The sequence below is a fragment of the Colobus angolensis genome, unplaced genomic scaffold (assembly GCF_000951035.1).
Source record: "Colobus angolensis palliatus isolate OR3802 unplaced genomic scaffold, Cang.pa_1.0 Scaffold133, whole genome shotgun sequence".
Lineage (NCBI taxonomy): Eukaryota > Metazoa > Chordata > Mammalia > Primates > Cercopithecidae > Colobus > Colobus angolensis.
In genome coordinates this window covers 3,554,152-3,569,652 of record NW_012114411.1, presented here as the reverse complement: position 1 = coordinate 3,569,652, position 15,501 = coordinate 3,554,152, and the positions used below count along the sequence as shown (strand labels likewise).

Here is a 15,501-nt window from a genome sequence, read left to right as displayed (position 1 = left end):
CCCCTCTGGGCATCCCGCTGCCATGACGCCCCTGGAACCCCGCGCGTCTAAGTTGCCGCGAGCCTTTGCCACGGAGCAGAGGACTTTCTGAAGGAGTCGCCAGGGGCTAGGCCTGGCCCGCCCGGCCCTTCGCCCCGGAGTGTCCTCGTGGCAACGCTACTCCACGACATCCCTAGGCCGGCGACACGCCGCTCTCAAGCCTGTGGATGGACCCGCGCCAGAGAACCGGGTGGCCGTCATGAAGCCCTAGCCCAGCTCCGCAGCCCCTCACCTTATAGACGGCCACACAGGCTGAGGTGCAGCCCAGATGAACTCCGATGGCCGCCATGAGGCAGCAGGGACGGCGGCGGTAGGAATGAGGGGGGTCCCCCAACAGCAACAGCTACCGGCCGCCCAACGGCCCCATCAGGCACCGCGGAGCTTCACGTTCCCGCCCGCCCCCTGCGTCCGGTCCGGCGCAACAGCCTCCCGCGTCGCCGCCAATCAGCGTGAAGGTTCTGCCTTTCTTCACGCTTGGTACGCGAGTAGCTTCAGCGCGTGTCTCTGCGCTCTGCGGAACTTTACAGTGCGCACGCGCAACCAGGAAGGGACGGGAAAAGGCTTTTACGCTCCGCCCCCTTCCTGTCCCTTCCGTGAGAGCCAATGGAAACTCTCAGTTCATTTGCGTCATTTGTCCTGGCAACTACCGGCAGATTCTTTCCAACCTCGCACTCAGCTCGCTTCGGCAGCTCGGTGGGCGGTGGGTGCGGGTGGCGGAGGCGATTGAAGCTGCTGTCCCAGCATGTGGTGCGCGAGCCCAGTTGCCGTGGTGGCCTTTTGCGCCGGGCTTTGGGTCTCACATCCGGTGCTGGCGCAGGGCCAGGAGGCTGGGGGGCGACCGGGGGCCGACTGTGAAGGTGAGCGGTGTGAGACCTGCTTGCATGGCGGCGGCCCCGCGCTGCAGCGCAACCGCTGTCGGCTTTGGCTTCTCCTGGCCCTGGCTATAAATAACATTTCACCCAGGAAATGCAGGCCCTGTCCCTCGTTTTAGATCGCCCAAACCCAGCTCGAGCAAAAGCTCAAGCCGGGCCCAGTGGCAACGTGAGGTCACGTTGTGGTTTTGCTGTGAATATTAAACTTCAGCAGTAAAAGCTGGTGGGTTTGTATTTGGATTAAAGTTTGTGCAAAGATTGCTAGATTCAGATGATCCTGGCGCCAGATTGATTCTGCTGCTTCCAACCAGTAAGATTTGCTTCCCCTTGCACAGAAGACGTCTTTCAAGTCCAAGCTAGTTGGTGACTCCCAAAAGGAAAACAAAACATGGCATTGAGTTGAGTGACTTAAATCAGAAAACATAGCTAATATTTGTTAGGACTCTATAGGTGAAAGTTGCTTTGCAAAGGAGTACACTGATTCCTTGGGAAAGAGAGGAATACGAAAGAGTGATTCCTTTTTGTTCACGGTATCTCAGCTGTGAACTTGCAGTCAGAATACATGGGTCTGTGTCCCACCAAGTCCCCTAGCTCTGAGAGTTTGGTTTTTGCAAAATCAGCATACTCTAGAGATCTGTTAGCAAAGGCAAAGAAGGTAAGGGGCTATGCTAGCCCCTTCCTTCTGTACTCCTGTAGCGCTCACTCCATGTTTTACTGAAAATGATTAGTTTAAATGTATATGCCCTGAGCTGGAAAATATATCCCTAGAGAAAAGGAAATTGTAGGTTCATCATATATGTTGAGTGACTGGATGGATATAGTCATACTAAAGTTATGTTTTTGTTTTTTTTTTGTTTTTGTTTGAGACAGAGTCTCGCTGTGTCGCCCAGGCTGGAGTACAGTGGCACAATCTTGGCTCCCTGCAGCCTCCACCATCATGTTCCAGCAATTCTCCTGCCTCAGCCTCCCGAGTAGCTGGTACTACAGGCACCACCACCACGCCCAGCTAATTTTTATATTTTTCGTAGAGATGGAGTTTCACCATGTTGGCCAGACTGGTCTTGAACTCCTGGCCTCAGGTGATTGGCCCGTCTCAGCCTCCCAAAGTGCTGGGATTACAGGCGTGAGCCACAGCGGGCAGTCCTTAAAGTCTTAATAATTGGAGCCCAGCTTTCTATCAGCTCTGCAATAATTAAACTTTTCTCCAGAAATTTAAAATATCTACATGATGTTATTATTTGATATAAAGATATTTATTTAGCTAAGTTATAATTTTGCTCAAAACCGTGTTATAATTGTGTTCTATACGTTTAAAGCAGAATTTGTGAGGCAAAGATGATTTGATGACTCATCTGGAGCTCCCACTTACAGACATTTCAATAGAGACAGCATCTGGATTAATGAAGTGGAAAGCTTATGCTGTCTGTCCTAAATTTATTACAGCACGCTGTGATTATTAACTTGCATGTCTGACTAACCTGGGTATATGTTTCATTTGTTAGGTAAAGAAGCTGTATAATCGCAGAGGAAAGACATAACAGTTTGGTGACTAAAAGAACTAGATTCTGCCTCCAGCTGTATTACTGCTTATGAGTGATCCTCCCTCCTCAGCCTCCTTTCTTATTTACAACTTAATTTCTTCTCAATGTATAAGATTAAAATGCCATATTATATATACTCTAGAGCGAAGGTAAAAAAACTAAATGGTTCATGAGCCGTCTCAGACCTATTGATATATTTTGTTACATTTACAAAATATTTTGAAAAAAATTAAATTCACTGGGTACATTTTACAATTGGGAAATTTTATGTAAAAATTCATATTTCTGGCTTTTCTCAAAAAACCAGATGACCTGGCAAGATTGGCCCTTATGGCAATATAGTAGAATTGGCTATTGGCTGCTCTTTTTAGAAAGGACGTGGGTTTTGAGTTGTTTGCCACCCCCACTCCGCCCCCAATTCAAATTGCTTAACTCTTCTTTTTCCTTGCCTGGCCCCTGTAGATATTCAAGTTTGTGAATCCTACGTTAGCTAATGTGAGGTTTACTGGAAAAACATAAAATATTTCCAAGTCTCTTTTAAAGGATTATATTATGGGACTATTTTAAACAACTTTTTATTTTAAAATAATTATAGATTCACTTATAGAACTATCTTTAATAAACATAAAACCACAACATAAATAAAAGAATTACAGCTATCTGAGGTTATTTTAGCAATAAAGACATCCTAGAAAACTTAAGAAGTTACTAATTTGTTAGGGCATTTATGGCGAGGTTATTCTCTTCATGTAAGTCCAGAAAATGAGTTTCCTTTCTTACCTTGACTTCTTTGTGGCGTGTGACACAACTGACATCTTTCCCTTTCAGGAACTGTCTTCTCTTCATGGTCACGATACTGCTTTTTTCCTTCGTGTCTCTGTGCCCACTTGTCCAGTGTGTCTTTGTGGGCTTCTGATCCTGTAGCCATGGCTTAGAATTTTCCAGCGTTCTGCCCTCTGCTCTTCTCTCTTCTCAGTCTACACACTCTTCTTGGCAACCCAAACCAACCTACCTCCAGTCTAATAAATCTCTAAGCTTATATCCACTGACCTTTCTAGAGTCCCAGACCTTGCATCTGATTGACCAGTGAACATGCCCTCTTAGATATGGTGTACCTCAACATTCACACAGTCAGAAAAACAAAGTCATCATCTCCTTCCCTTCTCACTCCACTAAACCTGTTACTGTCATGCTTATGGTGACAGCATGGGCCAACTACTTGGTCAACTAGCTTAGATTCTAGACTTCTCTTTCTCCCTTATCCCTTACAGCAAACCAATCACTACATCGTTGATTGTACCTCCTGACTGGCCCTGCTCCTTTCTCCTTACCCAAGTCCAGGACTTCCTTGCAGACCTTCACCAGTTTTCCCCTCCGTATTGTCAAAACAGCATTCTTCCTGCTACCTGTCTCCCTCCCGTCTAGTCCCTTGGCAGGGCTATCGTATTATTTCCTTATTTAGTACTAATACTAAATAAGTCCCTATTTAGTACTCAGCGGTTTCCCAGTTTCCTCCAGGTGCTGCTCTTTTGTTTTCCCACAGTATCTAACACACTTCTCATATTGTTTTGGTCTCCTCTGAAAGTCAAGGCAGTGTCTCTCACCACATCATTTCCAGCAGCTACCATACTGCATGGCATATGGTAGGCGCTCAGTTTGTTGAAGAAATGTATGCATATATGCTGTGATAAAATTTTGGGGATCTTTTATTGAGTCAAATGTACATCTTGAAAAGGACAAGTTAGTATTGCTAACTTTCATCAGCTAGATGATACATTGGCAGAGTGATAGTTGAGGTATAGAAATCATGAAGGTATATTGTGGGAAATACTTAAGAGCAATCGGGCACTGGAATACTGGGGGTTTCTTTTATATGAGAAAAGAATTAGAGGTTACTAGGAGACTTTGATGATATTTGATGATAGCTTCTTTTTCTTTTTTTTTTTTTTTGAGACAGAGTCTAACTCTGTCGCCCAGGTTGGAGTGCAGTGGCACAGTCTCAGCTCACTGCAACCTCTGTCTCCCGGGCTCAAGTGATCCTCCCTCCTCAGCCTCCTGAGTAGCTGGACTACAGGTGCTTACCACTACGCCCAGCTAATTTTTTATATTTTTAATAGAGATGAGGTTTCACTATGTTGCTCAGGCTGGTTTTGAACCCCTGAGCTCAAGTGATCCGCCAGCCTTGGCCTCCTAAAGTGCTGGGATTACAAGCGTGAACCCCCATGCCTGGCCTAATGACAGTTTCTAGTGACTTGTAGCGTTGATCATTATAGCGGGTTTCTTCTTTGCATACTGGATATATTTGCTAATTAAACTCAGCAAAATACATGTTGAGAGGGATCTCATTTTTCACATTTAACACAGTAGACCCATTACACATTCCTTTTAACACTGTGCTCACTTGCCTTTTGGAATAACACTCACTCTTTGTTCTTAGCCTACTTCACTGCCTGCTCCTTTCAGTCTTTTTCTGGTTGTTCTCCATCTTCCCAATTGCTAAACATTGGGATTTCACAAGGCTGAGACCCAGGACTGTGTCTCTTTTCCATCTCTCCTTACTTTGTGTTCTCATCTTAAAAATGCCATTTAAATGTTGATGGCTTCCAGGTTTATATATTCATCCTAGATCTTATACCTGATCTTCAAATTTCTATATCTAGCTGCCTTCTCACTGTTTCCAGTTGGATGTTATATTAGTCAAGGTTCCCCAGAGAAATAAAACCAATAGGACCAAACAGAACACATAATCTATATCTATATATCTTCTTAATATCTATAATATTTATATAAAAAGGGATTTATTATAAGGAATTGACTCACAAGACCATGAAGGCTGAGAAGTCCAAAATCTGCAGTGTGGGCAAGCAGGCTGGAGACCCAGGAGAGCCTGTGGTACGAATGAAGTCTAAAGGGAGTGTGCTGGAGAATTCCCTCTCTGTCAGGGAGGCTGGTCTATTTCGTTCTATTCAGGCCCTCAACTAGTTGGGTAAGACCCACCCACATTATGGAGGCCAATCTGCCTTACTCAGAGTTCATCAATTTAAGTGTTAATTTCATCATTGCTACATAAAATTAACCATCACAGATGTCTGGAAGCATCTTGAACTTCGTATGTCAAGACTGGATTCTGGCCAGGCGCGGTGGTTCACACCTGTAATCCAGCACTTTGGGAGGCTGAGGAAGGCGGATCACCAAAGGTTAGGAGTTAGAGACCAGCTTGGCCAACATAACGAAACCCCATCTCTACTAAAAATACAAAAATTAGCTAGGTGTGGTGACATACACCTGTGATCCCAGCTACTCAGGAGGCTGAGGCACAAGAATCACTTCAATCCGGGAGTTGGAGCTTGCAGTGAGCCAAGATCATGCCACTGCACTCCAGCCTGGGAGACAGAGCAAGATTTTGTATGAAAAAAAAAAAAAAAATTAGATTCCTGCTTGTCACCATAAACTTGCTTCTCCTGCAGTCTTCCTCATTTCAGCAGATGGCAACTCCACGGTTCCAATTTCTTGGCCAAAATTGTTGGGATTATCTTTGATTACTCTCTCTCTCTCACCCCCCAACTCTGACATGTTACATCTGGTTCATTAGTGAATTATTTTGGCTCTTCCTTCAAGATAGGTCCAGAGTGTTACCACTTTTCCTGACTGCTATAGCTATTACCGTGGTCTAAGAGATGCCACTATTTTGAGAACCTCTAAACTGGTCAGCTGGTCTCCCTGCTTTCTTTTCTGCTTGCTGGTAATCCTTTCTTCAGACAGCCTTCAGAGACATCCTTTATGAATCATGTCAGACCATAGCTCTTCTCTGCTCAAAACCTTAAACGGCTTCCCTTCTCAGAGCGACATCCAGAGACCTCACCATGCTTGAAAGACCCTGGATGCCCCGGCATGCTGCTGCCTATTTGATCTCATTTGCTACACACCTCCCCCTTCCTCCCTCTACTTTAGCCACACTGGCCTTCTGGCTGTTCCTTGAAGCCACCAAGGACACTCCTGCATTTGAGCCTTGGTACTTGCTGTCCCTTCTGCCTGTGGAGTTCTTTCTCAAGTCATCCACTGAAATTGTTCTTCCACTTCCTTCAGGTGTCTGCTTGAATATGACTTTACCTAAGAGACCTTTCCTAACCAATCCATTAAGAATCATACTATTACTTTGTCACCCTCCATCCTCCTTACCATGTTCATGTTTATTCTTTGCTACCTATACCTTTATTTCTTCTATCAGATGTAACGCTCAAGGGCAAGGACTTTGTTTTCTTCATTACTGAATCTCAGGAACCTAGAACACTGTTTTGCACTTACTAGTCGCTTAATATTTGTTAAAAACATGAATGAATGGCTATTACATTTAGTATTCTGTTCATGTTGATAACATTAGAAATAAAAATATATGGGCTGGGCACAGTGGCTCATGCCTGTAATCCCAGCACTTTGGGAGGCCAAGGTGGGCAGATCACGAGGTGAGGAGATCGAGACCATCCTGGCTAACACGGTGAAACCCCGTCTCTACTAAAAATACAAAAAATTAGCCAGGTGTGGTGGCACACACCAGTAGTTCCAGCTACTCAGGAGGCTGAGGCAGGAGAATTGCTTGAACCCCAGAAGGTGGAGGTTGCTGAGTGAGCTGAGATCGCATCACTGCACTCTAGCCTAGGCAACAGAGTGAGACTCCATCTTGGAAAAAAATAAATAAATAAAGTAATAAAATTAAAAAAAAAATAAAAAATATATATATATGACTTTAAACTCTAAAAGATGACATGACTGGCCAGTCATCTAGAAACAACTGAAAATAAAAAATGTGAAAATATTGTAAAGTATGAGTTGGGAAGGCATACCCAGAAGCCAACTACAGAGTAGAAGTGGGAGTCCAGTGGGTTAAAGGGGGCACTGAAGCTGGCTTTACCTTGAATCATTTGTTAGCCAGGTGATCTGAACTAAAGTTTTCATGGTTTTGGCTAAATGAACACAAGTCCCAGGCATTTCCAAGTTAGGAGTGTGAGAGCAGATCCTCTCCCAATGAATTCAAGGCCCCAAAGAACTAGCCTTTCATTATAAAGGGTGAACTGAAAATAACTACAACCTATTTCCATCTTTAGAGACTAAAAGAAATGGTTTAACTTGAACTTTTTTACTGAGTAAAAGGAAAAACAAAACTCCTTCTTGGTAACTCATAATTAGAAGCTCGTGCCCATAGGTAGGGGCCCATTCACACTGCTAGGATGATCTGAAACATCTTGAACTGATTATTTAGTTGAAAGTGATTTTCAGTAGATCATACCCTCAGGCATCAGCAAATATGAGTCTTGTTTTTGTTTTTGTTTTGTTTTCTGAGATGGAGTTTCACTCTTGTCGCCCAGACTGGAGTGCAATGGTGTGATCTCGGCTCACTGCAACCTCTGCCTCCTGGGTTCAAGCATTTCTCCTGCCTCAGCCTTCCAAGTAGTTGGAATTACAGGTGCCCGCCACCACTCCTGGCTAATTTTTGTATTTTCAGTAGAGACACGTTTCACCATGTTGGCCAGGCTGGTCTCAAACCTCTGACCTCAGGTGATCCACTTGCCTCAGCCTCCCAAAGTGCTGCGATTACAGGCATAAGCCACCACGCCCAGCCAGCAAATGTGAGTCTTTCTTACAGGAACCCACATTCAACCTAGTTCTCAAAGAATTCATACAGTTAAAGTTCTAAGAAATAGAGCTCTCTCTTAGAAAAGGCTCAAACCCCTAGGGAAGAAGGGCACAATAAGTGATAGCCAGCTGGGGCAAAAAAACAGAAGAGGCACACCCCTGCAATGACTTCAGGTATTGGAATAATCAGGCATAGAAGTTAGGTTTTTTTATGTTTAAAGAAACATAGAACATAAACCTAACCCATCCCTACCCATAGGGGACTATAAGGAAATTTACCTTGACACTGAGCAAAGTAGAAAAAAGAAAAAATATATATCTCTGAGAGATGATAACAAAACATCCCTCACTTGTATTTGCAGCCAAAATTCACATCAGGGGCCCCAAAACTTCAAGCTATATATTTAGTTTAAAGCAGCACCTGGCTAGTTGCCCTTAGGCCCTGAGAAATACAAACACAGATCCTTACTGGAAATAATGCTCATTCATCTCAGGCTTCAAACAATCTTCACAAATAAGATTGGAGGGGTATGAGTATCATGTGGTGCAAGATAAGCAAGCACACAAAGAAACAAGGCACCAGGAACAAGAACCTGTAGAAACAACAAACAGAAACGTACTCTGGGCCTGATGCAGTGGCTCATGCCTATAATCCTAGCACTTTGGGAGGCCGAGATGGGTGGATGGATCACTTGAGGTCGGGAGTTTGAGACCAGCCTGGCCAACATGGTGAAACCTTGTATCTACTGAAAATATAAAAATTAGCCGGTCATGGTGGCAGATGCCTGTAATCCCAGCTACTCAAGGGGCTGAGGCAGGAGAATCACTTGAGCCAGGGAGGCAGAGGTTGCAGAGTAGAGATTGCACCATTGCACTTCAGCCTGGGTGACAGAGTGAGACTTCGTCTTAAAAAAAAAACTCTGAAGACTTCAGATACTGAAATTTTCAGACACAGATCATAAAATAATTATGTTTAGTGTGTTTAAAGATAAAAAAAAACAAACTTGAAAATATCTTCAAGAAATAAGGAACTAGAAAAAATGACCTAATAAGCCTCCCATTTTAGCCTCCTCAGTGGCTGGGACCACAGCCTGTGCAGAGACAGAGTCTCACTGTGTTGCCCAGGCTGGTCTCAAACTCCTGGCCTCAAGAGATCCTCTCGCTTTGGCCTCCCAAAGTGTTGGCATTACAGGCGTGATCCACCGTGCCCAGCGTGGTTTCACTTTAGGCTCATAACGATGGAAATAAAGACTTAGCAGATCACCAAGAGGCTTCATTCAAGATTCTTATTCAGGTTTTTCTCTGTGCTTACAATTATGCTGTCCCAAAATGGTAGCCTATAGATTGGTATATTTTCTTTTAGGGTTAGCCAAATTTTGTGGAAAAGTTATTATTTTAGGTAGAACTTGGTTCCAATGATTGATTGATTTAATCAACTGATACATGTCCACTGCATTTAGGCCCAATACTAAACTAATAGCAACAGGCCTGAAATCATTCTTTTTATTTATATTTTTTATTTTCTTGAGACAGGGTCTCGCTCTGTCACCCAGGCTGGAGTGCAGTGACTTGATCATAGCTCGCTGCAGCCTCCATCTGCCAGGCTTAAGTGACCCTCCCACCTGGGCCTCTTGAGTAGCTCAGACTACAGGCATGCACCACCATGCCTGGCATATATATATATATTTGTAGTAGAGACAGGGTCTCACTATGTTATCCAGACTGACTTCAAACTCTTGGGCTCAAGTGATCTTTCTGCTTCTGCCTCCCAAAGTGCTGGGATTGCAGGTGTGAGCCACCATGCCTGGCCCCCAAATCATTCTTACTTAGCATTGGAATCCACTGTCATGAAGCATTGACTCATATGGACTTTTTTTTTTTTTTTCTGTGAGACGGAGTCTTGCTCTGTTGCCAGGCTGGAGTGCAGTGGTAATATCTCGGCTCACTGCAACCTCCACCTCCTGGGTTCAAGTGATTCTCCTGCCTCAGCCTCCTGAGTAGCTGGGACTACAGGCACGTGCCACCATGCCTGGCTAATTTTTTTGTATTTTAGTAGAGATGGGGTTTCACCATGTTGGCTGGGATGGTCTCGATCTCCTGACCTTGTGATCTGCCCACCTCAGCCTCTCAAAGTGCTGGGATTACAGGCGTGAGCCACCATGCCTGGCCCCATATGGACTTTTTAAATGTGGTTAGTGGGTCATATGCATAGGTGTGGTAGTGGTTAAGTTGTGCATGCAGACATATTTATTTGTTCCTTCCAGTATGTAAAGAATTCTTGAACCGATTCTACAAGTCATTGATAGACAGAGGAGTTAACTTTTCACTGGACACAATAGAGAAAGAATTGATCAGCTTTTGCTTGGATACCAAAGGAAAAGAAAACCGCCTGGTATGGTTAATTTCACCTTTCATTTTCCCCATGTGCTTGAAGAAAACTGCTAATAGTTTCATTTCTTAGACATGATGTCATCCTACTTAAATGTTTGCCTCAAGCATGTCCATCTTAGAGCATGCAGCAAGCAGAAATCCATCTTCCAGTGACATGTAATTCTGCGTGTTTTCATCCAGAATATTTCCAGTGTTACTTTACTTTCTAAGTATACCACAGGCAACCAATTCTATGTTTTCTTTTTTCTTTTTTTTGAGAGAGAGTCTTGCTCTCTTGCCCAGGCTGGAGTGCAGCATTGCAGTCTCAGCTCACTGCAACCTCTGCCTCCTGGGTTGAAAGCATTCTTGTGCCTCAGCCTCCCGAGTAGCTAGGATTACAGGTGTGCACCACCACACCCTGCTAATTATTTATTTTTAGTAGAGACAGGGTTTCACCATGTTGGCCAGGGTGGTCTTGAACTCCTGACCTCAGGTGATGTGCCCGCCTCAGCCTCCCAAAGTGCTGGGATTACAAGTGTGAGCTACCATGCCCAGCCCAATTCTATGTTTTCTTAAATGAAATTATGAAACTGAATTCCTAATAAGAATTTACCATCGTAAGAGTGGGTGGGTTTCCCATTTCTTACCAAGACAATTAGTCAAACTTATCAAAATACTTTACATTATTATTTGTATGTAATTAATGAAGTATTTATATTTTCTTCTAATGGCATTAATATGGTGTTTCCTGGGTATACACATATGGCTTGTTTCAAGATACTGTTTTATATCAGTAAAGACAATTTGGGGCCAATTCCTTTTTGCCTAAAATTGTCAGATTGTCAGTTACATCTGCATGTTGACTGCTCACCATGGACATATTGTAAAGCTCATGCCATTTATCTGTATCTATCTATATTTTTTGGAGACAGGGTCTCCCTCTGTTGCCCAGGCTGGAGTCCCAGAGATCTTTGCTCACTGGAGCTTCAACCTCCCAGGCTCAAGTGATCCTTCCACCTCAGTCTCCCAAGTATCTGGCACTAAGGCACATGCCACCATGTCCAGTTAATTTTGGGATTTTTTTTTTTTTTTTTTGTAGAGACGGGGTTTGACCTTGTAGCCCAGGCTGATCTCAAACTCCTGAGCTCAAGCAACCCACTCGCCTTGGCCTCCCAAAGTACTTGGATTACAGGTGTGAGCCACTGTGCCCAGCCCACGTTTATATTTTTAAATGTAAAATTCTGAAGTCAGGGAACTTGAATGTCAGAATTGCCTGATGGGAAAAGACATGGACTTTAGAGCCAATGTGCTGGGTTTTATAATTTTATCTCTTCTATTGCTAGATGGGGGGAACTTCAGTTGGCTTGAGTATAAAATACAGATAATAATAGTACTTAATTCACAGGATTGTTGTGAGGCATAAATAAGTTAATACCTTTAAAGCACTGAGAGCAGCACCTGGCACAGAGAAAATACTTAGTGTCAGCTCATTAGTCGTTGAATACCATGTGATTGTAGGGCACGTCTAATTAGGATGATCACGAGAATGGAGTCACTTGTTTCCTGGTGGCTTAGTCAGCAGGGGTTAAAATGTAATAGCTGAACCAGGAAAACGAGGTTAACCTCTTTCTTTTTCTTCTTCTTCTTGTTCTTTTTTTTTTTTTTGAGACGGAGTCTCACTGTCGCCCAGGCTGGAGTGCCCTGACACGATCTCGGCTCACTGCAACCTCCGCCTCCTTGGTTCAAGCGAGCATGCCTGGCTAATTTTTGTAGTTTTAATAGAGATGGGGTTTCACCATGTTGGCCAGGCAGGTCTCGAACTCCTGACCTCAAATGATCTGCCCACCTCAACCTCCCAAAGTGCTGGGATTACGGGTGTGAGCCACCGTGCCCAGCCTACTTCTTTCTTACTTCTTGATACTGTATTCCTTGCTGTCTTCATTGTCTGGAACACTCAATTCTCTTCATTTTCCTTCAGTGCTATTATCTAGGAGCCACAAAAGACGCAGCCACGAAGATCCTAAGTGAAGTCACACGCCCAATGAGCGTGCATATGCCTGCAATGAAGATTTGTGAGAAGCTGAAGAAGTTGGATAGCCAGATCTGTGAGCTGAAATATGGTATAACATAGCCCCATGTTTTTCCCAGTAGGTCCAATGGATTCCCGAACCTCTAACCTTGGGGCCATGTCTTCTAAAAATTCAGTGTTAAAAGGAAAGGAACTCACCACTCATCAATAAGTTGCTGGGCTGATGAATGGTACCTATGGCCATTTCAGTTTTGTTGCGGGAAGACAAATAAATAGTACAGGCGTAATCAGCATTAGGTTAAAATTGCCAACGAGGCTGGGCGCGGTGGCTCAGGCCTTTAATCCCAGCACTTTGGGAGGCCAAGACGAGTGGATCGCAAGGTCAGGAGTTCAAGACCACCCTGGTCAATATAGTGAAACCCTGTCTCTACTAAAAAAATACAAAAATTTAGCTGGGCATGGTGGCGGGCACCTGTAGTCCCACCTACTTGGGAGGCTGAAGGAGGAGAATCACTTGAACCTGGGAGGCAGAGGTTGCAGTGAGCCGAGATCCTGCCACTGCACTCCAGCCTGGTTGATAGAGCAAGACTCCATCTCAAAAAAAAAAATTGCCACCAAAATCAGAGTTTAAACTCCTAACACACCAAGACAATGCCAGATAGGTATGTCAAGGAAAATCTCAACATATGAAAAGAGCAGCTACTCCCTCCTGGTGATTTAGATTATGGTAATCTATTAAAACAAAATTGGTACCTATTCAAAGATGAGACAAGGACTTCGAAGATGTAAAGATGACTGTGACTTCTTTCCTAGGCAGAGCTCCCTTTCTGCCAGCTTTAAATGATAGGAAATTGGTTATTCACAGCAAATCAGGTTTTGCCTGGTGAAATAGCTTATCAGAGGGTGCCCAAAACAAACAGCAAGGCGAGGAAGGAGATGTCCTATGTTTTTGTTGTTTTTTTTTTTTTTGAGACGAAGTCTCACTCTGTCACCCAGGCTGGAGGGCAGTGATGCGATCTTGGCTTATCCTGCCTCAGCCTCCCAAGTAGCTGGGATTACAGGCACGCACCACCATGCCTGGCTAATTTTTGTATTTTTGTTAGAGACGAGGTTTCACCATATTGGCCAGGCTGGTCTTGAACTCCTGACCTCAGGTGATCCACCTACGTTGGTCTCTCAAAGTGCGGGGATTACAGGTGTAAGCCACCATGCCCGGCCAGGAGATGTCCTATTTTAAAACGTTATCCTTGGCCCCATACATTTCACATGGATAGATCTATTCTTTTACCATGATTTGTATCTGGGCTAGACATTTAGGTAGATTGAGTGGGTGTCATAAAAGGATGGGGAATTCCTTCCTCAGCCTATCCATGACACCTGAAATCCCACTCCATTCCTTTTGTTTAAGTCATTGTTTTACATACATTACATACCCAGTGTAGTACTGTCAACTACCTAAGTAATTAACATCCACCTCTAAGTTATTTTAGTCTTATTTTCCAACACAGCCGTGCAATAGTCCTATGTACCTATAGCCACATAACTAGCTGTAAGTAGGTTTACTGTTGAAAGTTACCAAAGGCAACCTACTTCTCAACTTGCAAAGCACAAGTCCTAACTTCCAGGGTAGTTATTAGAGTAGGCATCCCTTTTTTATTGGCTTCCAAGCCATGAAATAGGGGCAGAAATCACTGAGTCCGTATAAACAATATTCACAAACCTGGCCGGACGCGATGGCTCACACTTGTAACCTCAGCACTTTGGGAGGCCGAGGCAGGCAGATCTTTAGAGCCCGGGAGTTCAAGACCAACCTGGGCAACATGGCGAAACCCCATCTCTACAAAAATACAAAAATTAGCCAGGTGTGGTGTTGAGTGCCTGCAGTCCTAACTACTCAGGAGGTTGAGGTGAGAGGATCACCTGAGCCTGGGAGGTCAAGGCTCTGGTGAGCTATGATTTTTTCATCACACTCCAGCCTGAGTGACAGAGTGAAACCCCGTCTGACAAATAAATAGATAAAAATTAAAAAGCCAATATCACAAACCTCTTCTGATTTTTTTAATTCAACAATTTTATTACGAATAACTTCTCCTATATCCAAGGAATCTTACAAGGCTCCTTAAACAATGGAAAAACAAATCAGATATTATTGAGAAGAAATGACTACCTAATGTTTTGGCGATGCTGGCCACTAGAGGCCCTTGGGGAGCTGTGAACTAGTTTTAATCTTTGTGTGGACCTTTACTTTGGAGTTTGGGGGCATCACAGAGGTTTTCCTCTTTTTAAAGTTAATGCCAGATACCAAGTTCTATAGAAAAACTCAAAGAAACTACTGACATTTACAAAAAAAAAGTATTTTTCTCCTTCAGTCTCTTATCTTGAATAGACTAATAGTTCTTAATTATCCTCCCCAGCTATTGTGAGCAGGAAAGATAAGATTAAACAAGGACCTTTGTGCTGTGGGAGATTAATAATTTGGGCTATACAAGTTTCTACTTTAAAAAGTATTCTATCAAATCAGACATGAAATTAACAAGCAAGATAACTGTGGAGTTGGAGTATGTTTTCAATTAGGAAGGTGCCATTTAGTTTTTGACCTGAAAGAATGTTTTCATTTGCATGCTTTGTGTTTAAAAAGGATAGGGAATCACTATAAAAATGTAAGGGTTCTCTGGAGCACAGTATATAGCTGACCCTCCAAATACAAAAGTCTTTTAACATCAAACCTTTAAATTAGAACAGAGTTACTGGAAAGTTTTGACAAATAATTTGACAAATATTAGGTTTTTAATGTTTTTAAATGTTGTATTCTACTATGCAGAGGTAAAAAAGAGAAAGAACTTTCAAGAGAAGTAAAGCTGAAAAAATTCTAGGCTGCCACTAATTGTTTAATAAATAAACTTAAATGTTGTATTCGTGGTCAAAGTGAACACTGGACAAGTGGGGAGGGGCAAAAAACACTTTTTTTTTTTTTCTCTCTGTGTCACATGGCTTCAGTGTGGGGCCAGAAGGGGAGCTG

The 15,501-nt window shown here is 43.4% G+C and overlaps 1 protein-coding gene across 1 annotated transcript in view; it reads left to right on the top strand.

The window, feature by feature from the left end:
- The first annotated feature begins 661 nt into the window (after positions 1-661).
- Positions 662-15,501, top strand: part of CDNF (cerebral dopamine neurotrophic factor) — an 18,216-nt gene continuing 3,376 nt past the window's right edge. The window contains exons 1-3 of the mRNA XM_011934252.1: positions 662-896; positions 10,348-10,475; positions 12,432-12,573. Of these exons, the coding sequence (XP_011789642.1) occupies positions 782-896; positions 10,348-10,475; positions 12,432-12,573 (385 nt within the window). The 5' untranslated portion in view covers positions 662-781. The remainder of the gene's footprint in view (positions 897-10,347; positions 10,476-12,431; positions 12,574-15,501) is intronic.